Source organism: Tubulanus polymorphus, chromosome 3 (assembly GCF_964204645.1).
Source record: "Tubulanus polymorphus chromosome 3, tnTubPoly1.2, whole genome shotgun sequence".
NCBI lineage: Eukaryota > Metazoa > Nemertea > Palaeonemertea > Tubulaniformes > Tubulanidae > Tubulanus > Tubulanus polymorphus.
Window position 1 is genome coordinate 19,137,030 of NC_134027.1, and position 26,797 is coordinate 19,163,826.

At 39.0% G+C, this 26,797-nt stretch overlaps 2 protein-coding genes across 2 annotated transcripts in view; one reads left to right on the forward strand and one right to left on the reverse strand.

Annotated features, from left to right (window-relative positions):
• The window catches only part of LOC141901690 (sodium/hydrogen exchanger 8-like), a 48,452-nt gene extending 35,770 nt beyond the window's left edge, over positions 1–12,682 (reverse strand). The window contains exons 1-5 of the mRNA XM_074789105.1: positions 12,110–12,682; positions 9,313–9,473; positions 2,160–2,240; positions 2,019–2,077; positions 1,245–1,328 (exon numbers count right to left, since the gene is read on the reverse strand). Of these exons, the coding sequence (XP_074645206.1) occupies positions 1,245–1,328; positions 2,019–2,077; positions 2,160–2,240; positions 9,313–9,473; positions 12,110–12,363 (639 nt within the window). The 5' untranslated portion in view covers positions 12,364–12,682. The remainder of the gene's footprint in view (positions 1–1,244; positions 1,329–2,018; positions 2,078–2,159; positions 2,241–9,312; positions 9,474–12,109) is intronic.
• Positions 12,683–14,019: 1,337 nt separating this feature from the next.
• Positions 14,020–23,307, forward strand: LOC141901706 (uncharacterized). The gene is made up of 3 exons (XM_074789127.1): positions 14,020–14,071; positions 17,717–17,794; positions 19,453–23,307. Exons 2-3 carry the CDS (start codon positions 17,777–17,779, stop codon positions 21,319–21,321), a joined length of 1,887 nt encoding a protein of 628 aa, XP_074645228.1. The 5' UTR covers positions 14,020–14,071; positions 17,717–17,776; the 3' UTR covers positions 21,322–23,307.
• The last annotated feature ends 3,490 nt before the right edge of the window (positions 23,308–26,797 follow it).

Genomic DNA, 26,797 nt, shown 5'->3' on the forward strand with positions numbered 1-26,797 from the left:
CACTTAGCAGCAGTTTTGCTACTCATTTATTTGCATCACTTCTTCCGTGTTCCAAGTTTCAGCTGAACCTCAGCATTCATCCAATGTGCATTTTCCTTTAACTGTGGTCCCATTATTATAACAAAAGGACAGAATTATCTTTGTCCCTAGACCTTTTATCGAAGATAGGCATCCTCCCTGGGGAAGGGATTTGAACCTGATGGCATTGCTACACTCAGCCATGACACGAACCCTTGCCACATTAAACTTGAGGCACCGATCAGATTGCTCACTCAGATTGCTCACTGTATAATCACTGAGATAAATTTCATGGAAGAACTATAAATGGGAAAACCTAGGCTAAAATAAAACAGGATTTCTGATTGGCTAATAATGTCTAGTGTAGCAGGGCTTCATACCGTGGCGAGTCTCGATGCCAACAGGTTTTAATCCCAACCAGGAGAGGATTGGACGAAATTCCATATTTCTAACAAGCTAAAATAAATTCAGGAACAAGAAGTGGTAATGCGCCTTGCAGCAGATAGACCTGACCCAATAGAATATCGCATTGCACTTCTAATTCAATTCATAACTTTATTGTTACTTCATTATTCAGAGATGTAAGTGGCCAAAGGAAAAAAAAGGAAAATAGTTGATATCCGAAAAAATTGAGAAATTTTTCAAATTTTTAGTGCTCTCAGACACAATTTCACTGCATTTCTTTTTACCAGGAAGATGAAAAAATAACGGAATTCCGTCAAAAAAATTGGAGTCTCACATCTATGATCATTACCGCTTCCGCTAAACAATTCTACACTGCAAGTGTATTTTGATTTTGCAATACATATCTTCTGATATGACTGCGATGATACCGAGTGGTTCACCCCGTCACTCCCAATTTATTGGGCGATTCTACACGATTTATATTGAAGAATGAAATTTTCCTCCAGGAAGTCAGAAATCCCGGTTTATTCAGTAAAACCTCATGTCTGTAAATTGTTATCAAAACGATGGTGTGGTAAGAAAAGGCGATAGTTATGTAGCATTCACTTGGAATATTTCGACCTGTGCTAAAATTTGGCACATTGTCCAATGTTTTTGGTTGGGCAATATCTTGCCTGTGTGAACCAGACAGGGACCCATTTGGCATCTGTGAGAACTGTGAACGATTAGCCTGAGCCTGATCTGTCCATGTTAAAGCTGACAATATTGCAGAGAAATGAAATCACATTACTGCATTCATATTTACAGTTTCATAGCCTTACCTTATGTAGATTATATCCAGACTCAAATATAATTGGAGGCAGAAGTACAATGAAGAATATTGTAGGGGAAAATGCTTCCTCTTTCTGGAAAAAAAATTGCATAACAAATCAATAGAAACAAAACAATAAGTTTTCTTATAATAAAAAAATCAAAAAAGTAACCATAAGAAGAGTTTTTAGTAATCATATCCACTATGAGAGCCATGATTACTCTAAAATCAAGCCTTCACTGTGCAACTGACCCCTTGAGCCAATAGGTCCATAGTTGTTAATAATTTGACTCAGCATTTGAACTTTAGAAATGAACTACTTCTACTCTCTTTTAACGAGAACTATGAAACTAATTCCAGAATTCATCCAACCTGATCCAACCTCCTGGTCGATATACAAAGACACCAATTACTAGTTAAAACCCATTGATATTCTTACGCAAAAAACCTTGTCCATCTAAGAACAATTACTGACATGACTAAGATGGCCGATGATTGCATAACTTATCCAAAAACTCCTGTGATACGTTTAAAAACAAAGGCAAACTGCATGTTGTATTTAGAAGCTAAGTCTTTGAATCTAGGCTTTGTAGGGGCAAAGGTTTTGACCATCTAGTGTCTGATAAACCCTATTTTTCTTGTGACGATGACCTACATTTGGGCTGCAGATAGATCGCAGATAGGTTGCATATATAAACCAAATATCAAAATAATCCATCAAAACAAAATTGAAGACTTCCCAAAAACAACCCAACAAATGGACATAAAATGAGAATTTCATTACCGTCCAATTTCCAAGATCAAACTTAGTTAGAAGTCGTAATATCAGACCAATGAAAGCACCTAATAAGAAAAACAAAACAAATTTATGTAAAAAAACTATTTTTACCGATATGAAATGGGTAGCCGAAATCTTATTTCTTACCTAATAATATAATAGCTATGCTTTCAGGAAGGTACTGGAATTTCGTTTTGATCAATAGATGTGTTAACAATATACACAGAGCTGCAAATTAGAAAATAAAAACCTATACGAACATATCCTCAACAAGTTAAAAATTCTTAAAATTGACTTGTGTTTTGATGGTGCAGAATTTGAGAATCATTAGAGAGACTCGAACAGAAAATTGATTTATTAATGAGAAAAGTTGATTCATCTCAGGCCCTAATTGAAATGTGGAAGAAATTGAAGCGCAGTAACCACAAGCAAACCTTGCAGATCATCGCAGAATCCTCTGTTGCATTGTCTTTACCTCATTGGAGGAGTTTTCATTAATTGATAATAAAATCAATGTAACTAAAGCCGCGTTCACACTAGATTCGGCGCTTATGAAGTACCGTACTTCGCTGGTGCCAAATTAACCATAATACGGTGCTTACACAGTCATCACATTCACACGAGTCGGCAATTCGGCACTTAGTAAGCCAAGTATAGTAGTCACCAGGTGTGCCGATAGAGGGGAGTGTAATTAGTGTTGAGTGTATTGTACTACGCGGATGTAAATCAAGGGCTAGCTAAGCACTGAATCTGCGTTTACACTACAGAAAATACGCGGCTGAGGTCAATTTTCTTGCTTTGAAAATTATACACAGCAGCCATTTGTGCTTAAATATAATAATGGATTCAAATCTTTTTGGATTTTCTAAGAATGTGATAATCATATTTGAGAATGATATATTGGGCATCAATAGTTCAGAGATGTGATTGTCATGTTGAGCTATCTGTGCATGCTCAGACATCCCATATTGATTACATCATCACGAAAACATCTTGCGCCGTAAAAAAAGCTCACAAGTGTATGACACAGAAGACGAGTTCTGATACACTGCATTTTGTGAGCAAGATAGCCTATGTCTGGGCAGGTTTCCTGAGGCAAGACGAAATTTTGTACAAAAACCAACCTTGTTATCAGTTAACAAATTACTATGAAATTGAATAGCATAAAAGCCACTATTGTGACATTGAAATTTCGACCTCCTTCGGCTAAGCAGTCATCAAATTTCAAAAGTCATTCTACGATCTACCGTTCTACCGTTTCGGACCTTTGGGTTTATTGGTTGCTTCAGAGCTTTTGGATTGTTATATGTTTCTTTTCGCTGCTGTGATTCTGATTTCGCGGTTTGAGTTTTTCCGGGTTTAACATTATGTACGTGCATTTCTGTTCAGTTAGGTTTGTGACTGCGTAGTGTTTTGGTCACTGCAGTGTTTTGTTATATGAAGAAGTGGAATAAATTGTTAGTTGGTTGGTTTTCCTCTGTTTCCGTCCAATTTAATTGATTTTTGAAAATAACAACAATATTCTGTAAACCTTAACGTTTTGTAATTTGTATTGCAGTTAATGATTATATTCTAATAAACCAGTAAAAATTGTCTGGTATTCCGTTGATGGTTTTTGGATTCGTCCTCGGACAAAGAGTTGAAATTTACCGCCAATAACATGTCGTCGGTAGAAAGTCTAAAAAAAATCAAGTTCCAGTTATGCTGGCTGGTTGACTCGGAATCTAGCTAAAGTTGCTGACTCATCTGCTGTAGCCGCACCTATTCTGCGAAGTAGAATCTTATCGCAGTTTGAAACTTTGCAGTCAGCCCATTCGCAGTATTAGCTGGCCGCAGGGTTGGACGTCGATGCGGAAGTCGAAGAAGCTTGGCTCGATGATTATCAGCAGAGAGTTACTGACGCCGTGGAGTTGTTAGAGAAAATTTTTGTAAGTAGATCACCGTCGTCGCCGCTGAATGCGAATGCAGGGGATCCGGATTCGGCTAGTCATCCGGATTCGCCTAGTCCTCAACATCCTCCACCGGCAGGGATTCGAACCTGATGGCATCGAGATTGCCACGGCCCGAAACCCTGCCATAATCGACCATGTGCACAGATACATGCGCAGTTCAGATGATGTGATTTTTAGCCAATCAGAAATCCCGTTTTATTTTAGCCCGGGTTTTCCCATTTATAGTTCATCCTTGAAATTTGCCTCAACGATTATACAACGAGCAATCTGATTGGTGCAGCCAGTTTTCGTTCGGAAAGCTGCACATGTAACTGCGCACCCGGTCTACTGATGCAGGGGTTCGTGCCGTGGCTGAGTGTAGCGATGCCATCAGGTTCGAGTCCCTGCAGAGGGAGGATGAGTCCTCAACCACAGCAGTCTATGGGAGCCAGTATGGATACACATGATCAACCGCAGCAGTCGATAGTATTCAACCCCTGGATTGATGAGTTGCAGTTAGGAGTAGAGACGATCCTGCCACTGGCACCCAAAGTAAGTTTAGAATTCAGCATGTCAAAGCTTATTGTTGATAGAGACTTGCCAAAAATTGAGGTTCACGTATTTGATGGTTCACCAATTAGGCCTATGTGGCCAAGATTCATAGAGCAGTTCCATTCTTGCCCAGGAATCAGTGAGGCGGTTAGATCTGTTACAATCCCATGTTAAGGGCGAAGCTAAGAGATTAATTGAGGGCCTTAGTTTTAGTTCAGTTAATTACGCTCAATGTGTCAAGGAGCTTAAGTTTGCGTTCGGCCATAGAATTCATATAGCACGGGCGTAAATTGACGCTAATGTCAATGGGAGTCAAATCCCTTCTTATGACTCACTTGCCTTGCGAGAGTTCTATATCTCTGTAAGGGATTGTGTAACTACTTTGAATCGTCTTGGTCATTGGTATGAATTGGGAAGTGGTGAAGTTGTTCAACGTGCGTCTTGTAGAATACCCATGGAAAAACGTAGTAAGTAGAATGATTATGTAAGACGTATACATCAACCCACATTAATGGATATGATGAACTGGTTACGAGATTGTGTAGACTCTGACTTCGGTCCGTTTGCCATTCCTTGCAAGAAGCGTAGTAGTAACTCTGGACTGTCGACAAGTAGTATGAATACTGTAGTGTCTAGAAAAGAGACAGACCTTAAGTCTGGTACTAAATCTTGTTCATTTTGTCACCAATCGCCTCATCACTTATCTAGGTGCAAATGTTATTTAGAAAAGAGTGTTATGGATCGCTTCAATTTTGTCAAGAGTGCTAATCTATGTATTGATTGTCTTTATCCAGGTCACCGTCTTGTAAGTTATCTGTCGCAAGCAACATGCAAAGAGCCGTCATGTGGAAAGAAGCATCATTCCACCCTCCATCGTAGTTGGTCTTCCAAGTCTGAACAGTCGAAACCCCAGTCGTTAATTACACATAGACAAAGTGGTGAAAATGATATTTCTCCCGTAAATAGTAACACATATTCAAGCGAGATCAATATGAAAGTAAATTTTCAATTGCTCCCAGTTGTGATACACGGTAATAAAGGCCGAATCATAGAATCTTATGCGATGTTGGATTCTGCGAGTTTGATTGATTGCGAATTAGCCCGGGATCTTGGGCTAAAAGGTAAGCGTTGTAAGCTAAAAATTAAAACATTGGGTTCTGATAAAAAGAAACATTGCAGTTCGTGTCATTCAATGTTCGTGGTTACAATCCGAATTCGAGTCCCATAGAGGTAAAGGCATGGACTCACAGTGGAGGGTTGAATTGTCCCGCTCAAATCGCTGATCTTGATTACCCTCACATAAAAGGCATTTCGTTGTCCGAGGTTAACCCTTCCATGGTAAGACTTTTGATTGGTGCAAACGTTCCTAAGCCCATATCCAGTTGAACCAGTGATGATGATTCTCAGCCCTTGTTGGTTGAAGGTTGGTGTTTGTTCTGTCATGAATGATCCTTCGTTTGTTAATTTCATTGCTAAATACTGTCGTCACTGAGGAGTGATCTTCATGCGCAGGTAGAGAGATTTTGGAAGTTCGAATCATCTGGTTTACATGATCCTAAGTTGGGCGATTCCGTCGAAGATAGATTGTCTAGAAAAATTTTGGATTCTTCTCGTAAACTTGTAGATGGTCAGTATGAAGTGGGCATGTTGTGGCGTGATCCTGAGGAAACTATGCCTGATAATAGGCATATTGCCGAGTGCAGGTTCAAAACCCTTAAGTGTAAGTTGAATTCTAATCCTGGGTTAAGGGTTGGTTATTGCGATGTAATAAACGGATATATTAGTAAGGGTTTTGCTCGTAAGTTAACTCCTCTGGAGATCGCTGCAGTAGGTCCTAAAACTTGGTACCTTCCTCACCACTGTGTGATAAATCCACATTAGCCTAAGCCCCGTGTCTTGTTTGATGCAGCTGCTACTTGCAATGGTATTTCTTTAAATAGTCAGTTGATGAACGGTACAGATCTTCTTAATTCTCTATTTGGAGTGTTGCAGCCATTTAGGTTTAACGAGGTTGCTATAGTTTCGGACATCAAAGCTATGTATGTTTCATCAGGTTCGGGTACCTGAGTCTGATTCCAATAGTCTTAGGTTTGTCTGGCAGGATGATTTAAATAATGATAGACCTCCGGATGTTTACAAAATGGTTGTGCATATTTTTGGAGCCAAAGATAGTCCTTGCTGTGCAAATTACGCTTTTAAGCATTGTGCTTACGACAATATTGATGATTTTAGTTCATTATGTATGCAAACTGTCTTAGATGATTTCTATGTCGATGATTTTCTCAAATCATTAGTGGACGCTGGAATTGCTTTGTCTTTGGTTGATGAGGTAACTCGGATTTGGATAGAGGCGGATTTCATGGCTGTCAAATGATAGGAAGATTCTTTCGCAGATTGATGAGTCTGAGCGCACAAATCCAAAGTTAGATATGTTTCTGGATGAACTTCCTGTTGAAAGGGCATTAGGTATTAAGTGGAGTGTAGAGTCAGAGTTTTGTTTTGTTTTTAGACCCGTCAAAAGGGAGGGACCCCCACGAAGTGCTGTGTGTTGAGTGTAGTCTCTTCCATCTGTGATCCGTTTGGGTTTCTTGCCCCTTTTACCTTCATAGCCAAGGGTTTCTTCAGGCGATTTGGAAGTGTAATCTGGATTGGGATGATCAGTTATCCGGCGAATTGTTGGATAGATGGAATAATTGGCTGTCTGAGTTGGTTTGTCAGGTTTTCAAATTCCTAGGCATCACCCTGGTCTCCTTCCAAATCCATCATTTGTGGAGTTTCATTTGTTTTCGGACGCCTCTGAGCGTGGTTATGCTTCTGTATGTTAATTGCGATTTAGTGTCAATGATGAAGTAGGCTATTCGTTCATTGCTGCTAAGTCTCATGTTGCGCCAATTAAGCAAGTCGTTACTATCCCTAAGTTGGTATTAGAGGGAGCAGTTTTGTCCACTCGATTATATAAACTTTTTAAAAATGAGTTGTCCAGTTTGACAGCGGATTGTGTCTTTTCTGGTCAGACTGTGCTGAGATACATCAACAATTCCGATACTAGGTTTAAAACGTTTGTCTCTAATCGTTTGTCGAGATTCACAGTTGTTCGTCCCCTGTTCAGTGGAAATACGTCCCATCGGAGATATATCCTGCAGATGTTTGTACTCGTGGACTTTCCATTCGCGATCTTATCAGTTCTCGGTTCTGGGGTAACGGTCCAATGTTTTTAGATGGGGACGGTCGTTGGCCAGATCAAAGTATCATATCAGGTTCTGTTTCGAGGATGATGAGAATATTCGTAAACACGTAAATGTTCAAACGTGTGTTCACATTTCTACAGGTCACCCTAAGTCATTATCTCATTTGGATCTTGGTGAAATTGTTGATGTGGAGAGGTTCTCTGGTTGGTATGAGTTGAAGCGTCACGTCACTTGGATTTTACGTGCTGTTAGGAAATTGGCTGGTCGCCGTATTGGGATACCTGTAGGTGCGTCGTGTATACATTTGCTGCCGTCCGAGATAAGAGTTGCCGAAGACTACCTTGTGAGATTTGCGCAGTCGCAAATGTTCACTAGTGATATCGCCTCTTTCAAGGGAGAGTTCTCTGCAGCCATTAACGCCATTCTTTGATGGTTAGTTCATCAGCGTAGGTGGTCGTCTGCCTAAAGCAGAGATTCTGTTCGAAACTAAGCATCAGATTCTTTTGCCTTATGGTTATCATGTTACTAGATTGATTCTTTCCAGTATACACAAGTATTTGGCACAATGCGGTCCTGAGCATATAAAGGCTCGCGTCATGGCTCTCTCAGTTTGCCGGTCCTGTAAGGCCTTGTGTTGCGTTCGCAGATTCGCTTGTCCTAATTCCATTCCGTTGATGGCTGATTTACCATCTCGAGTTATCGATATTGTCAGCCTTTGCTTCAACAGGTGTAGATTATTTTGGCCCCATGTGTGTGAAGCTCGGCTGTAGTAGGATCAAATGTTGGGGATGTTTGTTCACTTGTCTCACAACTAGGGCCATTCATTTGGATTTGGCCGATTCTCTCAAGACGGATGATTTTATTCTATTCCTCAGGCATTTCATTGGTCGTTCAGGTCCTCCTAAACAATTGCACAGTGATAACGGTTCTAATTTCATAGAGGTGGAGGAGCTTCGTGACAGTATCTGTAGGTGGAATCAAGCTCAAATACATAATTTTCTTCTGCAGAAGGAGGTCCGCTGGCATTTTCCCCCGCCTAACGCCCCACATTTCGGTGGTACTTGGGAGAGATTGGTGAGCACCACTAAGCAAGCCCTGAAGTTAATACTTGGGGGGCAGATCGTACAGGAATCAGTATTGCGCACAGCCTTGGTAGAAGTCGAGGCAGTCATAAATAGCCGTCCTTTGACTTATAACAGCAGTGATCCTCATGATTTCACGGCTATAACGCCAAACCATTACCTCCACGGTGGTGCTACAAGTATTTTACCTCCCGTTGTAATCACTTCACGTGGAACCGTCGCAAATCGTTAAGTTGATTTTTGAATATGGATTTTGCTAATGTATAAGTCCAAAAAAACTCCAAAAGGAACAAATGTAGGCCTCAATATCATTTTCGCGTTTCAGTCCCAAGTGATTGACCAATGTTACGTGCAGAAGCTAGCTAGAAGCAGGAGTTTAGATCAAGCTAGCAGCACTCAGTACTAGTGACCAAGCACAAATTGAAATCATTCAAGGGTAACTGACACCAGCGCAACCATGACAATTTTTCTCCTCAGTTGCATTGGTTTCAATCGCATCACAGCCCAAAGCTATTAAGAAAGAAAGCAAAGGTTCACAATAACTTACCAACTACAAGTAAAATGAAGAATAGGTTCATAGTATAATGATGTTCAGCTTCTGCAGAACCTTTTTTCGGTAAATCCACATCAGCTTTAGCACTGCTCGTTGTTACTGGAACTAGTGTAGTTGACACATTGTTTGTTTCAGAAATACCCGGCAATGATGAACTGAAAAACAATGTTTCCATAATGGACATTAGCTGATGCTAAAATCAACCGGAGACAGTCATACTCTCAATATGATGATCTAGCCCCAAGTGGGCTAAAAATCAAATTTTACACTTAGGGTTAGATTTAGATTTTAGGGTTAGTATTAGCAGGGATGATAAGAAGCCATCATTAAAACGTCAGAAAATCTTAAATCTCTTAATAACTTAGAAATAACAAACGCCGTAGGCGTGAAGTTACTGTCAGTGCCAGCTGCCAGCTGAGCGCCAAAAGCACGAAGTAATGTCGGGTGGTCTTCCCTCCCTCAGAAAATTTAGATTTTTCACATCATCTGAGATCATTTTTCAGCAGTTTTCAGTAAGGGTTTACCTTATATTACTAGTTTCATTCATAATAAGTTAGGCCGAATTCTCCGAAATTCTGGTCGAAAGCGCTGTTTGTTTTAAAAAATCATGGTCATATTTACTTCCAGGCTGGTGCGGTACAGACGGATTTTGCTGATTTTTGGGGATTAATCGAACGATTTAACAATCTCAAAGGCACTCAAATCTTTCTCAAACACCCCATCCTCCCCCAGCAGGGACTCGAACCTGATGGCATCGAGGTTGCCACGGCACGAAACCCTGCCATAAACGACCATGTGCGCAGATACATGCGCAGGTTTACCGTGATGTCATTGTCAACCAATCAGAAATCATGTTTCATTTGGTCCATACTTCCGCCCGGGTTTTCCCATTTATATGATTTCCGGGTTGTCGAAGCATGGTTTGTTTGTTCGTTCTCGTGTGCTTTGTTATCAAACAGTTATCAAACACAACATCTGATGACTCGATAAACTTTCCAAACCGAAACGACGACAGATTTCTTCAAATATTTGCAGTTCGAATTTACTCAGAGACGAAACGGAATCCATATTGGAATTGATTGCCAAAGCGATTATACAACGAGCAATCTGATTGGTGCCGCCAGTTTTTGTTCGGATAGTGCGCATGTAACTGCGCACATGGTCGTTTATGGCAGGGGTCCGTGCCGTGGTTGAGTGTAGCGATGCCATCAGGTTCGAGTCCCTGCAAAGGGAGGATGCAAACACCCAGTCTAACGCAGAAATTCGTTATCTTTAAGAATAATCTTACTTGAAGTGGATTGGATTATCAATAACGAAGTTACGAATTGTTGAAGTGACATACCTATCGACCGATCTGATGGAGAGTTGGCTCCCTTGTGGGTCATCCTTATTACCAAGATGACGTATTTTACCGAGATGAACCGAGATGAAATGAAATATAGCATATTTATTTATTCCTTATCGATTTCAACACTTGAAATTATGTTATATCAGTAATAAATACCTTCTAGAGTCATATTTTACATATTTTTTTTTTATTAAAAAAAATTTTGACTTCAAATACGTAAACTCGGTTAGCAATAAAATTTCATTGAATTTGATTGATCGACGATCTCATCTCGGTAAAGTTAAGTTATTTTTCTACAAAAATATCCGACAAAATATGCACTCCAGCAGGCATTTATTACTGATATAATATGATTTCAATTATTAAAATCGATAAGGAATAAATAAATATGTTATAGGCTATTTCATTTCATCTCAGTTGATCTCGGTTCATCTCGGTAAAATACGTCATCTCGGTAATAAGGATGACCGTCCCTTGTCTTGTTATAAATAGTACCTAGGATACTTAGTCTGAATACCAGTCGTTGTTACGGTTCCGTACAACGTCTGACGCTAAAGTATCATATAGAGGTTAACTCCTGTTAATTGCAATGCAACAACTGATTTCAGTGTCAAATCAAACCTTTGTACGAAAATAAATAAATTATTTACCTTCTTGTTGACTTTGAAAACGTGTTTTATAATAAATTTTTGATGATTTAAATCGCGAACCGGGGAATTTATTGATTTGATTTGAATTGATTGCCACTATCGGGATTTCCAATACGGACTAAATTAATAAAATATGAAAATTCAATATGTCTCTCTAAAATTACTCTAAATGTTATTTTTTTGTTGATAAAATGCATAGATTTTTGTCAATTTTAACCTTAATAATTTGAAACAAGAATAATATCTGCATTGGCACCAAGTTTAAGTTCGAATCCGTAATTTACACTCCCATCATGCACCACGAAAAGCCGCCATATTTGTTATGTTGCTTCACTTCAACTGTTTTTGAGGCGACTAGTCAAAAGTTTTGAGCTACTACGATTGTCAAAAGCTACTTAGGATTACAAATTTATGCACAAACAATAGTTAGCCTAACTTCCATCTGATTACAGAACAGTCAGTTTGAGGTAAGTTGATGGTGTTTTAAGGGGTGAAATAGACGCTCAAAGCCACGTCCCTCAAAATGAGGGACGAAAATTAACCTTATATGAGCACTTTCGCCCTAGAAGTTGTTTCAGGAACAACGGCTAGGTACTAGACTACTAGGATACTGGGGTCAAAATTTTTTTTTGTCAGTTTCCTGTGGCCTATAGGCTTACTCCATGACTTTCAAGGCCTTTGACTTGACCCATTCCCACTCCACTATTTCCAAGGACCACTATGAATCCTGTTATTGAAAGAAAAATTTGCAAAAAATCTGAACCCCAATTCTGTAATTAAGACACCTGCCTACCTTGAATTCGCACCATCGATGTCAGATAAGGCCTCAGCGATTTCCGATTGAGAAACTTGCCCAGTCTTTTCATGCTTTGCAACTGGTTTCATCACAGGCGGCAGCGGTGGTTTCTTTTTTGTATCCCCGACAGCAGCATTGGTTGCAGCTGCCGCCGCTTTAACGTGACATAATCTGTGTCGCTCGATAATTACGAAGATCCCCATCATCACAACGAAACCTCGTCGTAAGGAAATTGCAGATCCAAATCTCATGATTGATAATTGGAATATCAAAATTCTCTTACTTGTCTCTTTATGAAATTGTGAGGGGGCCGACGTGCGTGACGACGACGATGACTCTGACTAACTCTGAGTCGAGTTTGACAACGCCAACGCCAACGGACGGCTAAATTTAAGAATAGATCGACAGGAATTCACCGGTTTAATTGAAACGACAAAAAGATACCGACATCGTACACTATAATTCATTCACGGAAAATACGTCAACTCTTGAGTTCATACGCGAAAATACGTCGCAAATACTCTACCAAACTCGAAGTCAAAACTGCGGAGCTGTCACTAGACCCGGAAGTGTCTTACACGCTCGGCGACCTTCAATTCCGTTCAGTTAAATTCAATTTATTGTATTTATTGATACAACAAGAAATTTAACTTGAAAGATTGTTGATGCCTTAAAGAAAGATCACACATGACTATGAATAATTTGATATAATTTCCAGTAACAATCAAGTTATTTCTAATTCGAATATCGTCAATATTAACCGGCAACCAGTCTATCAGGCTAGCCCCATCATCGCTTGCCAGAGGCGCATTCGTTTGATACGTTTGCACAAATCGAAACGGTTTGCATCTTCACCCGTCAAGGGATTCGAAACCACTACGCTAAAGCTGTTCCCCGACCCCTTGACCTCACGAGTCGTTGGAGTCGTTACTAGCCGACCAGAATCCGGTCATACCAATCACAGCGCTTGTAACAAACCGTCAGTAGACTTCTGTTGGTTTTCCCGTTAAATTGACCAATCAGCGAACGTTTTACCGAACAAGGAAGTATTTCGCAAATCGATATATGACGTCACGCGCAACAGCGCCAGTAATGAAATCACGCTTCGTGAGGCCAGGGGGCTGGTGGAAGCGAGTTCGGGAGTGATACCGGACCCTGGCAAGCGAGGATGAACGGTTTGCGGTTTGTGGGAAAAGAGTCGTCTTTGTTCATACCGGTTTACAGACCGGTTTGCATAAACCGGCGTCTTTGTTCAGGCATAAACCTAAACGTTGTGCGCAAACCGACTAAACTGCTTTGCGAGCGGTTTACATCAAACCACTATAAGAACGAAAGTTATAGTTCTATGATCAAACCGACGTTTCAACATTGGCCGTATGAGATTTCTGCGGCAGCTGACCCAAACCGACTTTTCCTAGTGTTGCATTTGTTCACTCAACGGCATTTATAACCGGTTTGTGACGTAATAAACCGATATAAACTGGTTTATACAAACCGATTTCAAACACTGAAATGCGCCTCAGGATTTGATGAGCATTTGTTTGAAATCGGTTTGCGGCGCACTAAACCGATTAAGATTCAAGATTCAAATTTTTTTGTTCACAAATTTAACAATTCGCATTTTCCAATATGTTCACGATCGGGGTAAGCCTATTTTTGAGAGAGTTGGAGATGTGATCAAATTCAGCCGAATGGAAGGTTTCATCGCAGATTAAAATTCTTTTAATTTGTACATAGGGCCCGGTTTTTTATCTTATCATCTTGGTTCACCACCGTTGGTGTGGTTATCGTACTATTATGTTTTCCCTGACTTGGATATTCTCGGAGCGATCCATTTCTCAATGTATATCTTAGACTGGTTGCCTGTCCCTTTCAATCGGTAACCAGTCTGCGTAGTAGGTCGCGTACGGACGCACACTCTTATCAAATGTTATCTCGCACGTTGTATCTAATAATGTCGTAAGTCGTCTGAGGTCTTCCGTATGACATCGAAATGTATTTTTGTTCACCTTTTCTTTCCACCACGACGCCCAGGCGGCTTTACGTGTAATGTCTATTTCAACCTGACTTGAGGGTAAGATTCAAAAATAGGGGACTAGTGGTTAAGAGGCGTTTTTACGAGCATCCGATTTTTGCGATCGATTTCGTGAACGATTTGCTTCGATCGAACGTTCGTAAAAATGACGATGGATTTGGCTAATCACATGACATAAATATGGCGACGTTGAGGAAAAAAATGTATGTTTTTGAACTACCCGGTGCCGCCATCTTGGAAATCAAATCGCCAAATCGCTCGCCGAGCGAGTTGGTCGATTTCAAAAATCGATCGGAAAATCGTGTTCGTAAAAATGCCGATCGTGATATCGATCGCAAAAATCGGTGCTCGTAAATGTGTTCCTACGATCGATCGCAAAAATCGGATGCTCGTAAAAACGCCTTAGGATCAGTTAGCATTCTGGGGGGCCTAGCTCGCTCATTTTTGGTAGTACGTACATACCTGATAAAGGTCTTAATAGGACCAGAAAGGACAGGCAGTCAACCTAAATCGTCATTTTTTAATCCATTTGAAACTGTATTGAAGGATATCTAAAAGTCTTCACTGAAAGGGGTTAAATGAAGAGAATTGACTCCATGATTTGAAAGTTTAAAAATATGTTTCTATGCCTACATACCAAATTTCTGTTGGTAGGTACGGAGACATATTGTTAAACTTCAAATCATGGAGTCTCTTTTCTCTCATGAACCCCTTTCAATCGAGACTTTTTGGATATCCTTCATACAGTTTAAAGTGGATTAAAAAACGATGTTTAAGGTCGACTGCCTGCCCTTTCTGATTCTGCTGGTCCTACTAAGACCTTTATCAGGTATGTACTCCCAAAAATGAGTGAGCTAGGCCACCCGGAATGCTCTCAAGTCAGGTTGAAATAGACATTAGGCCTAGGCCTAAATAAATATTAATTTAAAGTATCATACTACCACAGGGGTTTGGCGATGGCGATGGGCTTGGATTTTATTTCCGGGTTGTTGATAATCTCGCGAGAATGGCGCTAAATATAAACTGCGAATAAATTCAAAATATCACGGACCTTGTGTTTATATTGTTTATTTATCCGCTCTAAAGTTCCGATAAACAATAGGCCTATTGGTTGTTAAGAATCTACCAGACGGTCGAGCTAAAAAGAAATTTTATTTTTCCAATCTGCTTCACCTTTAGGAAATAAAGTAGTCATTTCATATTTTGATATCTCATCTTGAATACTAGGATATCCCTCTGAAAAGCAGTTGTCATTCATTTGTTCATGGTTTTTCAATTCCAGTTGACCCTTTTGTTAAATAACTGCCGCTGCTAGGCCTAAAATACCCACCAACCAATGGTTAGTCAAATAGATTCTAGAGGATCATATTATCAATTTTCTTAATCATTCGAATGACTTGCCTAGAAGGAGACCTTTAATTAGATACTTTATTAAAATTGACTTACTGTTGAAATATCCACGCAAAACAAGATGGCTGCCATTCCTTGAGCCTCAATTTGAGATATCATGATATAGATATTTCATGGGTAAGTCTGTTAGGGCCTAGGGCACATCTTCAGCCCAAAAACTGGCCCTATTAGATTCAAGATGGCCGACTGGCAGCCATTGTTGTTCGCCAAAATCAGCACTTTTTACACATTTTCGAAGTTTTCGAGGGAAATTTTGAAGACGCTTTGATCATTTACCTTGATTGTTCATAGATATTTGTATCCCCCAAGGGCCCATTAGCATGAGAAAGATTGGGTCGATCAGACTCAAGATGGGTGTCCTGACCTTTTTTGTGCCCAAAAATGTCAATTTTGGCCTGAATTCTGAGTCCTGTAGCTTCCTAATGGTTTGCCATTTTTCATTGTCATTTGTGGTGGGTATTCTTTGGAAAGGGATGTTTTATACCTGAGACAGAAATATTTGAATAGGCAATTATAACACAATTGGTGGCCATCTTGGTGTCATCAGTACTCATTCGTAGGTGGAAAAAGTTTTTCCACATTATATTGATACTTAAGCATATTTTGCTACCACAATCAATTGGAAATGTGTAGCTCATGACATGGTCTATGATCGTGGTGAGTTTCAAGGTCATTGGTTTTTGCATATGGCCACCAGGTGGCGTTACAATGCAATAACTTAGTATTTCTTTATTATATTCGTACCTATGCATATTTTGTTACCACAATCAATTGGAAAGTTGTAGCTCATGACATGGTCTACGATTGTGGTGAGTTTCAAGGACATTAGTTATTCTATATAGTCACTAGGGGGCGTTGAATAGTAGAATAATTTAGTATTTCCTTATTATATTGGTACCTAGGCATATTTTTTTACCATTACAAAGTTGTAGCTCATGTCATGTTCTATGATTATGGTGAGTTTCAAGGTCATTGGGCTTCGCATATGGTCACCAGGGGGCATTGAATAGTAGAATAACTTCGTATTTCCATATCATATTGGTAACTAAGCATATTTTGTTACCACAATAGATTACAAAATTGTAGCTGCTGACATGTTCTATGATCGTGGTGAGTTTCAAGGTCATTGGATGGGGCATTGAATATTGAAATTGTTAGATTTTTGATATCTGAAACCACTTCCCAAGTGGGCATGGTGTCCCCGGACCCCTAGTTTGTATAGGGTCACCAGGGGCATTGAATAACTGAATAACTTAGTATTTTAATATTGTATTGGTGTCTAGGCATATTTTGTCACCACAATCAATTGCAAAATGTAGCTAGTGACATGTTCTATGATTGTGGTGAGTTTTATGGTCATTGCTTTCTTAATATATTCACCAGGGGGCGTTGAATATTGAAATTTTCTGTTTATTGAACATTTTTAACATTTGCGTGTGGTGTTCCTAGTTCCAACCGTGTTTTGGCCCTTGTTATCCTTAACGTTAGTATAGGCCTGGCGGATTAGAAAAGCTTACCACCAGCGCTTAGGTGACTATTTAGTTCTTGTTGAGACTTTTTTGGAATTTTACAGGAAAATGGTGTCCTTTTTAGGGCATTTAGAGCCTTAGAAGGAGAAACACATTGGTCCGGCCCTGGTAGGGGATCTGGGGATCCTCTTTTTGAAAAAGCTCTTGAAATGTTTATAACCAGAACATGCGTTTTGATGACATTCTGGCACGAGAAATTTGAAATAAATTTCCTTACATCGGGACAAAATTCACAGCAAGATGATACTTGTTTTTATGCAAAATTTAGTGTGATTATCGGCATTGCTGTAGCTTACGTCAAAAAGTGAAACATGATCGGCAAAGTTTTGGTCCGGCCAATACCAGTTCCGCAGGCCATGTCTTTCTAGGAGATGCCGGCTATCAATTTGTTGGAATTTAGGGCATTTTTTGTGCAAAAGAGTACAAAAGGTGCCATTAGAAATAGATTAAGCCATGATCCAACATGCGCCCCTCCTATTTATACTAAATGTGATATTTATTTGCTAGGCCTATATCACTAATCATAGTCAACTACATGCATCAATAGCATAAATAGAACAACCTCATAAAAACACAGTGATGATCTTAGATGGCTCTTTGGTATTTAATTTTGTTCAATTTTTTATGCAGCATCCTGACTGGAAATATAAACTTGTTAGTGAGGAGGCATCATTTAGAGAAAAATATCATATGAACAAGAACAAGATGGTGAGAAAGATATGTTTTAGTCCACTTGGGACTTTAGTTCCAGCTGGCTATTGCGTTCACTTTTCATCCATCGTCCGTCCGTAGACGGAATCCAGTTATTTTGGGAAGTTTTGAAGACGCTTCAATGTAATGTCTTGATATTTAGGTTACAATGTATCTACCCTAGACACATCTTCAGCCCAAAAACTGGCCCTGTCAGTATCAAGATGGCTGACTGGCAGCCATTGTTGTTCGCAAAAATCAGCACTTTTTATACATTTTTGAACTTTTTGAGGGAAATTTTGGGGACGCTTTGATCAATTACCTTGATCTTTCGTATATATTTGAATCCCCCAGGGCCCATCAGCTTAAGAAAAATTGGGTCGATCGGACTCAAGATGGCCGTCCTATGACCTTTTAAGTGCCCGAATATGTCATTTTTGGCCCGAATTCTGAGTCCTGGAGCTTCCTACTGGTTTGCCATTTCTCATTGCAATTGCTGATAAGTATTCATTGGAAAGGGAAGTTTTATACCTGGGACTGGTATTTTTGATCAGCCAATTATGACGCAATTGGCGGTCATCTTGGTGTCATCAGTACTCATTCGTAGGTGGGAAAAAGTTTTTCGACATTTTATTGATACCTCAGCATATTTTGTTACCACAAGGAATTAGAAAGTTGTAGCTTATAACGTGTTCTATGATTGTGGTGAGTTTCATGGTCATTGGTTTTTGTATATTGCTACCAGGGGTCGTTGAATATTACAATATCTTAGTATTTCTGTATTATATTTGTACCAATGCATATTTTGTTAGCACAATCACTTGCAAAGTTGTAGCTCATGACATCGTCTATGATTGTGGTGAGTTTCAAGGACATTAGTTATTCTATATGGTCACTAGGGGGCGTTGAATAGTAGAATAACTTAAGAGCAAGAGTATTTCCTTATTATATTGGTATCTAGGCATATTTTGTCACCATGACCAATTGCGAAGTTGTAGCTCATGACATGTTCAATGATTGTGGTGAGTTTCAAGGACATTGGGTTTTGTATATGGTCACCAGGGGGCGTTGAATATTGAAATTGTTAGATTTTTTAGCATTTTAAACATCTTCCCAAGTGGGCATGGTGTAACTGGACCCCTAGTTTGTCTTCCCGGTATTTAAAATCTATTTAAATGTGCTTGTTGATAGGTTCTGCTGACTAAAATTCACTTACTAAGTCAGAGGTTTGGGGGATTGACTAGCGAGTGTAGAATGAAAGTAGTCTGTGCTGGATCTAGTTCCACAGTTGTGAGAGAGTAAAATCTGAGTAAAGTTAGTTCATTTTCAATCATTTGCTTAGAGTGAAATCTTAACTCACAACTATGGAACTGGAAGCTGATTTGTAGTAAGCCATGATGACCCTGCTTGCCATGGAGCTGATTGCCTCAAATTATTGCGTACAGCAAACAAATTTTCCTACTCTTGAGTCATTGAATGACGAAATTTCGTCGCTCTGTCTCAGAATAAAGGCTAGCAAATTCATGGGTAGAGTTGTAGTTAGTCGAGATCGCATAAATTAGTGTAGGACAATTTCAAATATTTTGTACAGGGCACGTGATAATCTGATAGTCAGCTCTGTGGGAAGTTGGATTTACTTTATGTAACTGGAATTAATCAATTAACTTTTTCCACAGGTTAATTCTGCCATATGCAATCATGATGAGCTTCAAGGTTTGATGTCATGTTTCGATGAATTTCGCAGGACTGGATTTCTCTGCGATGCAGAACTGATTGCATCAGGCCTTGCATTAAAAGTTCATCGTGTATTACTAGCTGCGTGGAGTCATGTACTGGCGAGTGAGTTTCGGACTTGCGAAAAGAACGGACAAATGAAATTTGAACTTGGTGGACTTTCACAACAACAGTTGATGAAATTAGTTGAATTTTTCTACACCGGACATGTAGAACTAAACCATACAAATATTCTAGTATTCCAGAATGTAGCGGCTCAGTTGAAAATCCCGTATCTTTCGTCAATTTGTGAAAAATCTTTCGAAAATGTCTGTAAAACTGAGAATAACCAAATGGACGTTCATGAACTCGATGAAAGTGATGCCAATGACGATATATCCGAAATGGATCTGATAGAAAAACCGATGATTCTGGTCAACAATTCCAACTGCCTCTTAATAGAAACAAAAGATTCTTTAGGACTTGAACATAAGCTTCCCAGACAAGATATTGGCGTAATCGAAAACGTCGTTAGCGGCGAAGATATTCCGAGTAACGGATTTGCGTGTGCGAAATGCGACTCTTCGTTCACCTCTTTTCGTGCCTGGAAAGCTCATAACGGTAAATGTTGTAAAAAAGCGACAAAAATCACAAAAAATCTAGCAGCCGAGAGGAATATATCCTCATCGGCGAATTTACAAGAGGTTGATTCAGATTGCAAAATGTGTGCGAATCTGTTCACCGATGGTGAAACTGTAATGCCGGTTTGCGAAGGTTTAATTTCAGAAGCCGAATCGCGTTTATTCTGCAAAGTATGCCAATACCGAGCGGAAAGTGTTACTGCATTGCGAAATCACGTCCATCGCATTCACTTGTGCGATGATTTTCGTTGTGAATACTGCGGAATAACGTACGCGAAAATTGATGTGTACGCCGATCACCTGAAAGACTCGCATGGAAAGAATTGCAATGCTGACATATTTTCAAATCTAAAGTTGCTTACGTGCGAAATTTGCGAGGAATTTACGAGTTATCGGCAGTTGATTTTGAAATATCATAAATTGAAAAAGCACTCAGTCACAACGCCACACAAGCACTCATGCGGTGTTTGTTCAGAAACTTTCGAGACAAAAATGAAATTGTGCACGCACAGAGTTAAAGCTCACCCAAAGGCGAAGCATGTCATCAAATGTAAAATCTGTCATTTTTCGACTCACGATAAGAAAAATCTCGAATATCACATGTATGCGAAGCATAAGATTCTGTCATCAGAAAAAACTGTTTATCAATGTCCGAACTGTGCCTATACATCTCTGGTCGAACACTACGTGCAAATGCACATCAAAAATAAACATTCGTCCGAGCGTCCGCATGTCTGCGAAACATGTCTGAAAACATTCAAAACAGTGTCCGCGTTGAATGTGCATGCAAAGCGCCACGTAATTGGAAATGAGTACAAGTGCTCGCAGTGCGAATATGTCACGAATGTAGCGGCCAATTTGAAAGGGCACACACAACGTTGTCATCCGACTGGCGTTGTGTTTCGTTGTTCGTTGTGCTCGTTCCAATCTGGCTTCAAACATGACCTCGAAAAACACACGCGCACTGTCAAACACAAACAGACCGGTAAAGCGTGGAACCGTCGTGCGCGCATGGGCCTCGACCCACCGAACACAGCTCAGAGCAAGAAAAAATGGATCGAAAAACGACGTTTACAAAATAAACTGAAGAAAGCTGATATAACAGAAAGTGATATACTGGCACTAGTCGAGAGAAATCAAATTAAATTGACTGCAAGCGGTGTAAATGCTGAAATATTAAGTATACTATGATTCCTTTTGTTAACCGAGTAGACCTGAACCTGTAACTTCTCCAATCTAGCAGCAATTGGAGAACAGGTATCCAGGGCAGATTTAGAGGCTGATCCAAGGGGGTCAGGACCCCCAAAATTTGTTCCCTACAAATGTCTACCTCAAAAATCCTAAGTGACCTTCTTCACTAAAGGTGGGTAAATATAAAACAAACAGAAGTGGTATTTTCTCATGCAAAATGATATACAATGGTATTGTGATTTTGGATTAATTTCATTGCTCAACGTCGTGGAAATCCCACCCAATTCTTCTCAAAATTTTAAACCATTTCTATTTTCGAAGGCCATAAGGGCTAAATCGTTATGTGTCTTTTCTTGCATTGTCCTTCAGTAACATTTCATATGGTCCCTTTTTACTTCCCTGGACCCTACCCCTACTAAAGTCATCCTGTTAAGATATACAAGTCTACAGTGATTGAATTACTGGGGTTTATTTGTGTACTGGTACACAGAATTTATTCGTCGGTTCAGTTGCCCCATTGCCCCCAATGAAATTTTAGAAAAGTGCCCTTAGTGCAAATATTGTTACAGTGGAACCTCGTTATAACGAACTCCACGGGACCTGATAACACATTCGTAATAACCGATAGTTCGTTATATCCAGTATGAAAATAATTAAATTGCCTTACTTGGGACGAAATTCTATCCAGTCTACCTCGGATGTAACGTCGTTGGATTTACCGTAGATTCACTTATATCATATTATTTCCCAGGTCCCGATTTTTTCCTTCTATTAGGCTTTAGAAAAACCTTGAATATACCGTATTTTTTATAACGTAGATCACTTATATCGTATAAATTATTTGGTCCCAATTAGTCAAATCAACTTAGGCTTAACAAAAATGATACCTTGTTTCTCCGCAGCGGCCGGGTCATTTTTGTAAAATATGATAAATTTTGTAAACAGTTCATTTCTATAGCGGCCGGGTCTGTTATGGTAAAATTGATCACGACTTTAAAAAAAAGTAATGTACAGAGTAGATAGGCGGCCGGCCTGGTCAAGTTTTAAGCTCAGCAGAGCTGAGAAACAAGGTATCAATTTTTTTTTAGCCTTAATTATCCTCGGATATAACGTATCGAAAAAATTAAAAAATGAGAAAAAATACGACTTATAAAAACGAAAGTGTTAATACACTGCAATAGCCCTACTATACGCACATGTGCCATGTCCGAGTGATCGATAGTTTCCATGACAGCACTTACATACATGTAGAGGCGTATCATAGCCCTACACAATACGCTGTAATCAGTAGCGCGTGTTCTAAAGCAGCATGATGCCTTCTGAAAGAAAGGTGTTTAGTTATCAAGAGAAGTATGATATTACTTGAGGCAAATAATAATTATTTCTTCTCTGATTATTCAACACATTGAAGGCTTTTTATGCACACCATAGGCATGCATGGTTTTTTAATGGCATTCGGATATAACGAAGTTTCTATGGTATATACATGTACGTATACCGTATTTCGGTTAAAATGTATAAATAATCTGGTCGCGACTGCTACGTTACATCCGAGGTAGACTGTATTTGTTATATCCGATGAATCGTTGTATCCGAGTCTGTTATAACGAGGTTGCACTGTGTGTCCTGCTACATGTATAAAGGTTTGCTGGTATTCTTTTTCGGGATTACCTTATCTCAGCATTACACTAATTAAGAAGATATTTTCATGACTTTTGCCTTTCCTTGTGAATTTATTAACAAAATACTCGTATAAAAGAAACATGTATAATCATTAGGTTTCTCTCCTTATATGATATCATCAGTCGATTATCATAAATGTAATAACAGGATATATTTTTTTTGTACAAAAAAGAAAAATTGTCAAGTTTCTAATAAATGGAATACTGTAGTATTTATTTAAGTAGTTTATTTACATTGCGTTCACTCGGTTTGAATAACTTTATGAAATGTCGATATATACATATCATTTTAAATGCATATACACAGTCCAATCCGTAAGAAAAATCAATTGTATATTGTCTATTTTAAAAGTTTACCCGTATTTCAATAAAATGCTCGCTCATTATACAAATGTATGGTTAACTGTCAACAACATATGCAGTTCTGGTCAAATCAATAAACTGCCAACTATAGCAGCAGATCCAGGTATTCACTATTTGCCAGTGAACCCCCACCCCATAAAAACCTACAGAAAAAAATTGGATTTGGAATCTACCTTTCCAGGCTGTGGTAAGATAATTTGAAAGAAGTACTTAAAAATTACAAAGGCCAGCAATCCATCGTAAATACTTTTAAGATACCTCAGAATTCGTCTCAGAAAGCCAAATTCAAAAAACATTTCAAACAACATCCGTTTGACTATTGTGTGAACCAAATAAGCCAAATTCCTGGATCCGCCCTGACAAACTGGGTAAATCAGTAAAAACTCAATAGGATAAAAAGCAAACATTTTCAAATAAATCATCATACTTAGCAATATGATCAGACTGGAGACTATGCCTAACCAAGTCGAGCAGAATATACTACACTACAGAGGTATTTTGAGATGATGTCATAAAAAGCTTATCAATTCTAGCATCTTGATATCGGAATACGTGTAGTGTTAAACGAAAATAACAAATATATATGGTCGAATTCAGACTAGGCATCAGTCAATTTAAACCTGCTGTAATGATGATCATCTGAAGTTTATATAAAATTTAGCATACACTGATGTCCACCATACAGTAGTAATATCAATTTTCATTTCTATAAATCTACTAGCTAGACATTTGAAGAGTTTATACATTTTTCCTTACCCAACCTCCCCTCGTGCATATGTGTTCTCATACGACGTAGCAGTACTCATTCCGTTGCCGAAAATAATTTGTCTAATACTACTCTTCAAATTCACATGACATTATCGTCGATAATAAAGGTTTCGTAGCCAATGAAACGATACTATGATTGAATTAAATTTAATTATCATGATTCATTATTGACTTCAATGAATAAAAATATAATTGGTCATGGATATGGTTACATTTCAGGACAACTGGTACATGTATTACCAGTTGCCTTAATATGCTATAGGCCTATACAATAGATTTCATTTATTTGTGTCTACGCATAACCAAAGCCGTACCCAGCAGGGGTAGGGGACAGTTACCCAGAAACTTTGGAAAAGTGCCCTTTTTGCAGATATTATTGTTATATCCCAAAGGACTATCTTCCAGGCTTCACCAGTGTTCACAGACCCTCGCTTACAAATAATTACTATTGGCATACATTAGTGATTTTATCAGCACACTTTTAAATAGGGATCATCCGGACAAAAAACTTCATTGGAAAATTTAGTTATATCCAGTATGAAGGAAATCAAATTTTCTCATTTTGGGTACGCATTTGTAAGATAAATCAATATAATGAGTTTGCACTGTAGAAACAATCTCAGATATATGGAACGTAGGCCCGTGCTGAGCTTTTTTGAGGGGCAATTCTATTTCAAGATAAAAGGGCACTTTTTCACCGTGATAAGGGGCACTTTCCTACTGAAAAAAAGACAGATCTTAATGTGAAGAACCCAGGTACATGAATAAATCACTTCAGAATGGATTACTTTTCATTTTAAAAAACAAACATGAAAATTGTATCCAAATTTCGAAAAATCTGACCTTTTGAAGGGCACTTTGAAAATTTTGGGCGGTTTGTTCGTTATCCCCAACCCCCCTTGTGCACGGGTCAAAACATAACATTTCATTCCTAATATGAACATACGTATGATTTCATACAGGTTACAACCTCTGAAGTTTGTTGTGTAACCAGGGGCCCGTTGCATAGTCATGGCTTAGACTTAAGACAAATCTAAGACCAACTTAGTTCTATAGCCAATCTAACAACTTAAGACCAGTCTTAAGATTTAAGAGCACTTTTGGACTTAAGTCACGACTGTGCAACTGGGCCCTGGGTTCTAATACCAGGTTATACTTGCACAATTGTTTAAGACATCCTACTTGAGCTGAGTCAAATGTATCTTCATATTAGTATTATCCGAAACCAGCTCTGACATAAACTACGTTAGAAATATCAAAGCCATTATACTGATACTGATACTGCAATTCAAAATGAATCGAAATAAAAACCGAATCCCCCAGTTGTATGACGAGGTTCGACTAGTTAATGGATTTATGCAGATTGTGGGACCATCCATTTAATACATATGCACGATAGGGGAGGGGTTGAAAATGCATACAAAACCGTACAGGGGAGGGTGCGGGATACATGGCTCTGCGTACGCACCTATTAATCGTTTTTGCACACTGATGATGATTTTATTTGCACTTTATTATAATACCCAGTACCGTTGACGCTGCCTATCCGCTGAAAACAACTAAACGTGTTGTAGTCAATGATATAAAAACGTCAAATTCTTTATACAAAAATAGCAGTTCACATATGTACAGTAGGGGGGCGGTTAAGAGAAAAAGTACAGCTGCGTACAAGGGAAGGGGGTTCAAAAATCAGCAGATTTTTGCGTACCGGTATGTACTAAATGGATGGTCCCTGTACAGACTTCAATCATCTCCAAGAAGGAACAGATCGATACCTACAGGACACTAAGACCATAATATATATATAAAATACAATCCAGTGGAAATACAAAACAATGGAATATCAATACAGTCAACCCTGCATAAGTCGTAGTCCTCAGGACTGACGCTTTTACTACGACTTACATGATGTATGAGTAACGTGTAAGTCGTATTTTTACGAGTTATCTATAAGTCATGGTTTTATACGAATTCCGCGAATAACCTGTGAAAATACGATATGACGTTCAGATTCCAGCATCGCTCAATCACTAAATTAAAGCAGCCACGTGCGCCACGTCACATGAAAATTAGATTGTAACAGTCTGAACACTTACACTGACAATATTGTAGCGTATTTTCTATCCGCTGCTATGGCATATCGGGCTACGACTTACACGAGGTATTTTGAATGGAATCACATGATTTGGCTTCTAAAATTGATATGACTTATGTGAAAATACGACTTATGAAGTACGAGTTATAAGCCTAATTTCATAAGGTTTAACAAAGAAGAAAATCGGGACCAAATTAATCATACGAGATATGTGATGATAGGTCTAATTCGATGACGACTTATGCAGGGTTGACTGTAGCTATAGATAGAATAAGTGTGGCCCCCACCATTGGCACATGAGGTTGTGAGAGAGAATGTAAGTGAAGAGATCCGGTCACTTTCCCGAAAAGTAAGATATCATACTGGGGCCAGTGGCTCAAATGTAAGTTAAAGATAACCAGTGGATAAATACCATAGCAACGATTGACTTCCAATTGTCACCATGTCAACTATCCACTGGTAAGCCCTAACCAACGTTTGAGCAACTGGCCCCAGAACGCTTTAGGTAACTACATGTGGCTTCGCAATGCCGTGGTGGATACTCACAACAATGAACTTCAGAAAATTT